This window comes from Fonticula alba, assembly GCF_000388065.1.
Source record: "Fonticula alba strain ATCC 38817 unplaced genomic scaffold supercont2.9, whole genome shotgun sequence".
In the NCBI taxonomy this organism is placed as follows: domain Eukaryota; order Rotosphaerida; family Fonticulaceae; genus Fonticula; species Fonticula alba.
Genome location: NW_009242979.1, coordinates 1,021,741 through 1,031,233, shown reverse-complemented (window position 1 = coordinate 1,031,233; position 9,493 = coordinate 1,021,741). Strand labels below are relative to the sequence as shown.

The window sequence follows — 9,493 nt, the reverse complement described above, 5'->3', positions numbered from 1 at the left end:
ATTGCACCCGGAGTCCGGAGGGCCTGGGCTCCGGCGCTGCGTGCGTATGTGTGCGTGTGTGTGTGTGTGTGTGTGTGTGTGTGTGTGTGTGTGTGTGGTGTGTGTGTGTGTGTGAGAAGGTGGGTGGACTGGCTCCGGCCGGCCAGCCAATTAGCTCGTTGTCATGTTGGCACAGGGCGCTCGCTCATCAGGGCCGGGCGCGCGCAGAAGCGACGAATAGCCGGTCCTCCGGCTCGCTGGGCAGCTCTCAAGCTCGGAAATCAGCTAGCATATTGGTAGGCTCCAAAGGAGCCCATGACATTCCCGGAGACGCTTATTGCCCCTACACGGGGAGATCCACGCCCGGGGGAACCCGGCCGCCTGGGTAACCCGGCCGCCGCCCAGCCGGAGCCAGTCCACTCACCTTCACACACGCACACACGCACACATACGCACGCAGCTGGGCCGGTCCGGCTCATGTCGACTCATCGCCTCTGGGGAAGCGAGTGTCCCCCCTCCTCCCCCTGGCCCGGCCACATTTGGGATTATGAGACGCTTCGAAAGAGTCACCATTTATTGCTCCCCCCACCTAGCGGCATTTCCGCCGCCCCCCGTGCCCCGTCCCCCCCGCCGTCCAGCTAGCCAGGGACCGGGGTGGACTCCGACCCCCTTCATGGACCCGGCCCGGAGCTGTGTCGCCTCGGTGGGGTGACAAGCGGCGAAGGCGCCCCAAAGCCGCCGGCCCCGTCCTGCCCCCCCCCCCCCCGGATCACGGCCGAATGGCATCCTCTCGATCGCCGGACCGCAAGGCGCGCCCAGGGCACTCTCTCGCGCTCGGTGGAGCATATAAATGCACCATTTTCTGATGGTTTACCCGGGGAGCGGGGGGGGGGGCCGAAGTTGCATCCTCGGTGCCGACGCCCCGGCTGCCCACGGCCGGAGGGAGGTCCCCCAATTTAATGGAGTCGCGGAGAATCGCCGCGTGCCGGCCAGAAGGAAGGGGCGGTGGCGGCTGCCGACACTGAGCCTGGGGCGTCAGCAGAGGCCACACCTGCCCGGCCGTGATGCCGCCTCCATCCCGGCGCCGGGACCAGACATCCAGCCCCCGTCGTCCGGCCGGGCCGAGCCGCGGTCGGGATGCCTGCTTCCACATGCGAGGGGCAGAGCCAAGAAACGTGGCCCCAAGCCGCCCCGAAGTATCCATGCTGCCCGGCGGGTGGTGGCCAGGGACACCCCCTTGGGGGAGGCTCTCTGCCCGGACAGCGGCTCGGGAGCCCTCTCTCCCGCCCCGATCGCGTCGTATTGGGGCGATGCCGACCGCGCCCCCCCCCCCCCCCCGCCCCCTCGCGGCTATCCCCCGTGTGATGTTGCTAGTTGCGCCCCGAGGGATCCATGTCACCCGGAGTAAAGGCCCGGCTGTTCGCCCAGCGCCTCGTGGCGGCCAGCGTGGCGCCCGCCCTCGAGAGCTCGACTGCATGTCCCCGCACAGCACCCCCCTGGCCGCCTGGGCATGCGGCCGAGCACCGGCGTCGGCATGGCTTGGGATTGCTCCCGGTGTGCCGACGCCCGGCAGTCCCCCCTCCGGGCTTTCCCCGGTCGTGGCCGTGAGTCGCCTGGCGCACGGGCTCTGTCTCTTGCCGGCGCCGATCGGAACCCCCAGCCGGAGCCGGCGCTATTGTTCACTCTCTCTCTCTCTCTCGCTTGGTGCATAGATCGGTTTCGGGCATCGGCGGGCAAGCAGGGAGAAGCCCGAGACCATCGGGGACCATGCTGGGGAGGATAAGCTCCCGGGCTTTGGGCATGGACACTTTCTGGCCTTTCCCCGGCCGCCTCCGCCTCCCCGCCGGCTCCGGGATAAGCTCCCGGGCTTTGGGCATGGACACTTTCTGGCCTTTCCCCGGCCGCCTCCGCCTCCCCGCCGGCTCCGACGGGCGCGCAGATGCCTGCAAGGGCACCCTCACGAAGACACACACATACACACGTGAAAGGACATGTGAATTCTGATAGGAACAAAAGCCCCGTCGGATGGGGACCCCGGCTTCGGCCGAGCTGGAGGGCCTCCACTCGCACGGCCTGGTGATCTGCGTGCCGAGGACCTTTGACACTGGCCCCTCCTGCCCACAGCCCTCCGTCTTTGGGGGGACATGGCCGAGCAGAGCACCATCGGCTCTTGATGTACCCCCTCCTACCGGGTACCCTTCGAGCTCGGCCGCCAGTGGGCCGGGACCGGGCTGCCGGACTTCGAGACGATCTCCTCGTCTGGCCACTTGCCGAAGGAAAAATCCCCTCCAAGAATAGCCCCGGGTACCCTTCGAGCTCGGCCGCCAGTGGGCCGGGACCGGGCTGCCGGACTTCGAGACGATCTCCTCGTCTGGCCACTTGCCGAAGGAAAAATCCCCTCCAAGAATAGCCACCCCCCCCCCCTAACACCCTCTTCGGGGCCGTGTCTCCCCCATCGAAGAACGCCTTCCGGCCTGCCAGGAAGCATTCGAGCACGGGCAGAACGAGGGCCATCGCACCCCGCCGACAGCCTGCCACCGTAGCCGGGCTCGCGCCATCCCTCTCCCAGCCCCGGATCCACCACACACAGCCAGCACCATCGAAAGGCAAGCCCTCCACATCTCGCCTCCCCCCATAACCGGCCACAATTGAGCGCACACACACACACACACACGCTTGAGAAGCCTTCTTTGCATGCCTCCTGCAAGGAAAGGGACTGGAGCAACCCCCTCACCTTCTCTCCCTTCCCCCGCTCCCGCCCCCCCCCCACTCACACCCATGCGCACACAAACAGAACATCATCCATTGACATGCCGATGCGCGGACGCCTACTCAATTCTCAGCGGGCACTTGCCCGGTCGCAGGTCCACATCCCGCACATAGAGCCGCACCTGGGTGTGTCCCCGGCGAAGGAGCCCGCACGCCACCTCCTGGTGCTCGGCGTCCAGGAGGACCTCCGGCACGAGGACCACCTCCCGGAAGGGGCGCCGCTCAAACAGAGCCATGCTCATGTCGGCGAAGGCCACGCTCAGGCCGGCCACCAAATCCCGCGGGGCTAGATCCACAGCCACCGGGCCACTGGACGCACGGGCTGGCACCACGCGCACATGCACCGCGCTCAGCCACACCGGCGTGCGCAGGCGCACCCGCGGCGGCGGCGGCTCCGGCGCACCCCGCAGGAAGTGCCCAAAGCCCGCGCTCAGCCGCACCACCCCGGGCAGGTCGTGCGTGTCGGCCAGCCGCGCGACAAACGTCCGGCCCTGGCACAGGAAGAACAAACAGCCCCCAGGCTGCCCCTCATCGGCCGACTCGGCCACCGATTGGAAGACCTCCCGCGGCAGGTGCAGCCCCGGGTATAGCGGCGGCACGCCCGGCGCCAGGTGGACACTCAGCAGCAGCAGCCGCCGCCGCCCGCAGTGAAGGGTCACCGCCAGCGGGTCGGCCTCCGCCAGGGCCAGCCGGCCGCCGGCCTCCATGTCGAAGGAGATCCGCGTCAGCCCCGGCACCACGGCCCCGGCCTCGACGGACGCGCGCTCGCCATTCGTCAGCCTGCTCGGTGTGAACACCAGCTCCGGCCAGCTCCCCGCCAGGGAGTAGCTCTGCAGGGGGGCGGGGCGGGGGGGGGGGGGGGGGAAGCCAGGGTTTGCAACCAACCGCGGCCAACAGCCCCCACGAAAAGCAAAAGCACCCAACACAAGGAAGGAACCAAAGGGATGGCCTCCAGCAGCAGGCGCTCCAATTGCCCAATCCCCCGCAGCCGCGGGGGCGGACGATCCCCGATCCACTCGACCCGACAGGTGAGGGCCAGGAGCTCCGGTGGCTCGGTATATGGCAGGTGGTAGACATCCTCGGCATACCGGAGCAGCCCCGTGCCCGGCAGTGCCTCATTGCGCCGGAGCCCGCCGCCAGCATATCCGCTGCATGGGCGCCCCCGAAGTCACGATACACACGTCAGAGTCTGGTCCACAGACACGCACAAGTGCGGGCGCAAGTGCGGGCACGAGTGCGGGCACGAGTGCGGGCACATATGCAGGCACGAGTGCAGGCACAAGTACAGACATAAAACACAAGTGCATATATAAAACACAATAATACACACACAAAGCCAGACAATGGCGGAGCCCCTCCCCTCACCGCGTGCTGTCGCAAAGAGGAACGCACACCACTCGAACCCTGTCACCGAGCAGGATGGTCGGCTCCGGCTCCAGGAAATGGGCCTCCAGCGAGCGAAGAGTCCTTTCCGAGACCAGCAAGTCATCCTCCTCCACCGTTAGATACTCGGGCCTCTCGGCCACCGGGAAGCGGACCCCCAGCTCCAGTCGCGGCACCTGCAGTAGTACCGACCGCGGGGGACGCAGCACGTAGGGCTCCCCCTGCGGCGTGCTTACATGCACAAAGGCCGGCGTGTGGTCCATGGACAGGAAGCCGGACTCCAAGGCCCGCAGTTGGGTGTCCATCAGCCGGACCACCCGCGCGCGCACGGTTGTGCCCCCGGCCGGCAGATCGATCTCCTGCAGCGCGGAGGGGGGGGTAGACAGTCAGCATCCCATGCAGGTCCGAGGAAAGCCGACGGCAACTCGGTCCAGGGGGGGGGGGGGGGGAGCCGATGAAATCGGCCCACGCCGCCCCCGTGCATACCTGGCCCACCGAGATCACGGAATAATCCAACAGCCGGAGGAACTCCCGGACCGCGTCCGCGTGGTGCACACACTCCAATGGCCGGGGCCCTGGCGAGAGGTGCACATCAACTTGCGACGGGCGCGCGGCCGACCTGCTGGCCATGGCCCTGACGAGCGCCTGCCCGGCAAAGTGCCGCTCGATGTCCACCCGGCCAAGCGCGATCTCCCCGCCGGACAGCCCGGCATCCGGGCTAATGCACAGTCAGCAGCCGGTCGCAGGCCGTGTCCCCGAGCCAGGGCACCCATGGACGCACATCAAAACCAGCAACCGGCCATGCCAGTGGAGGAAAAGCTCCCGGCTCCCCGGCAGCCGGTCGCACATCCGCCCGAAGGTCGCCGGGCAGATGCCGGCACTCCCAGCCGGGCGCCCACAAGTGGCCCGGACCTCCAGGCACATCGGCGCATCGCCCGGGCCCACGCCCACGGCGGTTGACGGGAAGTCGACCAAAAACCACGGCTCCCAGCCGTGGCGGCCCGCCCCCGGGCCGGCGGGACCATCGGGCCCCGGCGACCGGCAGCCCACGCGCAGGCTCGTCCCCTCGCCCAGCAGGCCCAGCGGCCGATGGACACCCGCCGACCCGGGCCAGGCAACGGCCCGCACCGTGGCCACCACCGGGCCCTCCCGCGACCGGAAGGCAAGACCCTACACCCGGCACACCGAGTCAATCCAGCTGCCAACATCCCAGCCCTCCCGGCGCACCCTGGCCACAGGACGCACCCGATCCACGCGCATGGTGGCCCGGCCATGTGCGGCCAGGAAGTCCCGCGTTAGCTGATCGACCGACGGCAGAGCCCGGCCCCCCGGGCCCGGACCGAAGGACACCTCGACACTCTCGGCCACCGGCACCACCGGGGCCCGGGAGAAGACCACAGGCCTCAGGCCCACGGCCAGCGCCTCCAGGTCCCCCGGGTGCATGCCCAGCTCATAGGCGCCGATCCGGCCGCCGGCCCTGCACCCCGACTCGCGGTCAGAAGAAGGAGGCATGCGGCGCGGCAATGGCGAACGGGCTCCACGCACTGCACATCGAAAAGGGCCCCCTGGCTTGCAAGCCGCACGGCCTGCCCATCCGAAGCCCCCGTCAGTCGGGCCAGCGCCGCCTCCGACAGCAGCAGCGTCCCCCGGTGCTCGAGCCAGCTCGCCGGCACCAGGTCCAGCAGGACCATGCTCGGCCCGACCGACACCACCGCCAGTCGGTGGGGATGGCCGGCGGCCCTGCCGCGAGCCGACTCCACCGCCAGCACCGTGCTCGCGTCGAAGACCCCGGCTTGCCCGCTGGAGAGCATGGTGAACCCGCGATCCATGAGCCCGACCACGCGCGCCGCCAAGGGCGGACTCGTCAAATGCACCGCCTGCTGGGCATGTTAGCCGGGAAAAAAAGCCCCCCATGGCCACGTGCGCCGCGCTCTCACCCTCGCCCGGCGAGGGACCCCCCCCCGCCCCCGCCCAGAACGCACCTCTCCCACACGCAGCGGGGCCCCGGTCAATTGGGCGATCGCATGGGCCCGGTCCACCCGGGCGATGTCCATGGCGGTCTCGAGCCAGGCCACCGCCACCCCCGGCGGCGGGTCACACAGGGCCAATGGCACCGGGCGCCCGTCCAATCGCGGCCCCAGCGACCGCAGCAACTTCTCGCTGGCCCGGACATCGACCCCGACCACCGCCGGGCGAGGGCACACGCTTGGGAGGCCCCCGGGGGGGATACACAGGCGCGCATGGGGCGGATGTACGGTCAGCCACAGGCATGCCACCCCGCACCGGGACACATCCAACAGACGACGCTACCGAATCTCAAACACCCGCCGGCCACACCGGGCGTACGCCCGGCCGCCGGGAGGCCGGGTGCCGAGGGCTCGCGCCAACGCCCCGCCGGCCGGGGCAAAAAGCACGTCCAGCTCGCCCGGCGACAAGTGCATGGCACTCAGGACAAAGTGCTGCCCCGGGGCCCGGCCCGGCCCGGCGAGGGCCACCACCACCGGCGCCCCGGGCAGCTCCACCCCCGGCCCGGCGGTGGCCAGCACCCGGGTCGATGCACTGACCAGCCCAAAGGCAACGCGCGTGCCGCTTTCCGCCTGAAGCTCGGCCACACGCAGCTCCAGCTCCACTCCATCGACCGCAAGGCCGAGGATCTTGCCCATGCCTGTCAGAGACACGTGTGCTCTTCCGATCTACCGGCGCCCCGGGCAGCTCCACCCCCGGCCCGGCGGTGGCCAGCACCCGGGTCGATGCACTGACCAGCCCAAAGGCAACGCGCGTGCCGCTTTCCGCCTGAAGCTCGGCCACACGCAGCTCCAGCTCCACTCCATCGACCGCAAGGCCGAGGATCTTGCCCATGCCTGTCAGAGACCACTTGCATTGCCCGGCCCTTCTCGACGTCACGTTCCGGGGCCGACCCCATCGCGCACCTGGTCCACGTGCAAGCGCCCGGGCAGGGGCCGCTCCCGGAGCGCATCCACCAGCAGCGTGTAGGGCAGCTCCACCGGCCGAGCGGCCGACACGGCCAGGTAGACAACCTGCACGTCGCCCGGCTCAGATCGGAAGAGCGTCGTGCCGACCCCATCGCGCACCTGGTCCACGTGCAAGCGCCCGGGCAGGGGCCGCTCCCGGAGCGCATCCACCAGCAGCGTGTAGGGCAGCTCCACCGGCCGAGCGGCCGACACGGCCAGGTAGACAACCTGCACGTCGCCCGGCTCGAGGCGTCTTGCCTCCGGCGCGCCGCCCGTCGCCGGGACATCAATAGACTCGGCTGCCAGACCAACCAAAAGGCAGCCGTCTGACACCAGGGAATCCGGCCTGTGTCCGGCAGCAAATGTGTTAGATGGCCACCCCAAAAAAGGGAAGGAGACAGAGAGAGAGAGAGAGCGGAGCGGTGATGAGGAAACCCAGCCCCCCAAACCGCTCCCCGGCACAGTGGCCCATACCGAGCCCAAAGGGTGTGGCTCCCGGCTGCCACGAAGACCGGCTCTTCGGACCCGGCCGCCAGTTCGGCGAAATCCCCCGGAGCCAGGAGCAACTGCGCCGGCCAGCCCTGCTCGTCGGGGCGATCGGGACCCGGCAGCAGGCGCAGCTCCCGCCCCGCCAGGCGGAGGGCTCGCGGGGCCCGGAGAGACACGGCCATCGATTGGGGGGCCGTGCTGCGGCAATCCATGGTAGTTGTGGGGGCGGAGTGGGATCGCGGGATGTGCAGGGGCGAGGGGAAAATCAAGGCATGCATCCGCGCCGGCCCCGTCTCCGGCCCCGGGCCGGCCCGGCAAATAGGCCCCCCCCCCCACCCCCCCGAGGGCACTCCGGCCAAAGGCCTAGCCCCTCCGGCTTTGCGTTCCCACGGACCCCGGCACTCCCAACGCACAAATATCCCCGCGCCCAAACATGCCACATCATGGGGCGCGGCTTCGGGCGCGGGGCTACCGGGGCCCGACAACAGCCGGCCCGCCAAGGCGGGAGGGAGCCGCGGCCGGCCGGCCGGCCGGCCGGCACCCCGGGCCCCCGAACGTCAGCCCCCGCCCGCCCTCCCACTGGGTCCCCTTTGCCGGGTGTCTCTGCTGCCCGTCTGCCCCCGGGATGAGTGTGCCGCACCCGGCGGAGACGCCTCCTGTGTTTGGGCACATGGCGCCCCCGGGCATGCATTCCGCCTGGTGTCCCGTCCGCCCCCCGTGTGGAGGCGGTGTCTCCCGGAGCGGCGGTCGCCCCCTGCACTGTTCCCCTTTGGCGAGTGCCCTGCTCCGGGCATGCGGCCGGAGGTGCTGCCGGGCCCCGAGCTCGCCTCCGTGACATGGCGCCCGTGTGGCCCTCTTCGAAGGCGGAGATTCGTGTCTCCGGTGTCCGGAAGCAAGCACAGGCACTCGCTCCAGACCGAGGGGCCGGAGCGGCCGGGCCGGTGTCCCGCTCGATCCCCGCCATAGCCGAAGGGGTTTCCTCGCCGGACCAACTACCCGCCGGCACGCGCGGCCACCCACGTGCTTCAGGAGAGGCACGCCCCGTGTGTCGGGGGGAGGGGTGCTCTGCTGCCGGCCTCCGGGCCGGCTCTCGGGCCCCCCAAAATGGACGCCCCCCCCCCCCCCGCTCGGGCCCGACACCTGCGCACGAGCCCCTGTGCCTTGCGCGTATGGGCCTCCCAGCACCGCTGCCGTGGATGCCGCCGCAGAGGCCAAGAACGCTTGGCAGCCCGGGGCACCGGGGCGCTTGGGCCGTCACGGTATGCAGCGATGCGAGCCCCACCCGGCCATGAGCCCCATGACTGAGGCAGTCCGGGAAAGGCATGACCACCGGGCGCAGCTTCGGAGCCCACACCCCGGCGGGGAGGGCGCGTTGTCCAATCTAAAATAAAAAGACAGCACTCTGGAATAGAGGGGAACGCGGCTTCGTCCGACGTGCCCGCTCCTCGGCCAGGCGCCCGGCCGGGGCTCCCGGCCCAGAGGCGTGCATCGCCAAGCGCCCCCGGTTCACAGAGACACGACACCCACTCGATACACATCCCGGGTGCCGAGGGCCCGGCCACCGGGCAGCATATCCCTGTCAAGCTTGGCAGACATATACATGCCCAAGGGCACGGCGCCGGCGGGCTCAAGCACCGGGGGCGGAAAAAAAAAAAAAAGAAGAAGCAGCAGCGAGAGGCCAAGACAGAGAGAGGACCAACGGGGGAGACCGGGCCGCACCACACGCCCGCCTGCGAGAAGGGGGCTCGTATGACACGCAATTAAAGCATCGCGGCCAGGCCGGCGCGTGCCCGTGAGCCTGACACCCCGCTGGCAGATGGCGCATCAACCCCACAGCTGCCAGCATTTGGGCTATGTCGATCTGATGGTGAAGAACGCCGGCTAATATGTCCTCCCCCACG

The 9,493-nt window shown here is 69.7% G+C and overlaps 3 protein-coding genes across 3 annotated transcripts; 1 reads left to right on the top strand and 2 right to left on the bottom strand.

The window, feature by feature from the left end:
• The first annotated feature begins 90 nt into the window (after positions 1-90).
• H696_05300 (hypothetical protein) lies at positions 91-764 on the top strand. Its single transcript, XM_009499162.1, has one exon. It carries the CDS (start codon positions 295-297, stop codon positions 619-621), a length of 327 nt encoding a protein of 108 aa, XP_009497437.1. The 5' UTR covers positions 91-294; the 3' UTR covers positions 622-764.
• Positions 765-2,807: 2,043 nt separating this feature from the next.
• On the bottom strand, positions 2,808-5,055 carry H696_05299 (hypothetical protein; the record flags this gene model as incomplete). The annotated part of the gene is made up of 5 exons (XM_009499161.1): positions 2,808-3,578; positions 3,686-3,896; positions 4,141-4,490; positions 4,618-4,849; positions 4,913-5,055. 5 exons carry the CDS (start codon positions 5,053-5,055, stop codon positions 2,808-2,810), a joined length of 1,707 nt encoding a protein of 568 aa, XP_009497436.1.
• A 246-nt stretch (positions 5,056-5,301) lies between these two features.
• H696_05298 (hypothetical protein) lies at positions 5,302-7,804 on the bottom strand (the record flags this gene model as incomplete). Its single annotated transcript, XM_009499160.1, has 7 exons — positions 5,302-5,608; positions 5,677-6,011; positions 6,114-6,336; positions 6,478-6,796; positions 6,888-6,981; positions 7,062-7,449; positions 7,578-7,804. The coding sequence occupies 7 exons, from the start codon at positions 7,802-7,804 to the stop codon at positions 5,302-5,304; spliced, it is 1,893 nt and encodes a 630-aa protein (XP_009497435.1).
• Positions 7,805-9,493: the final 1,689 nt, after the last annotated feature.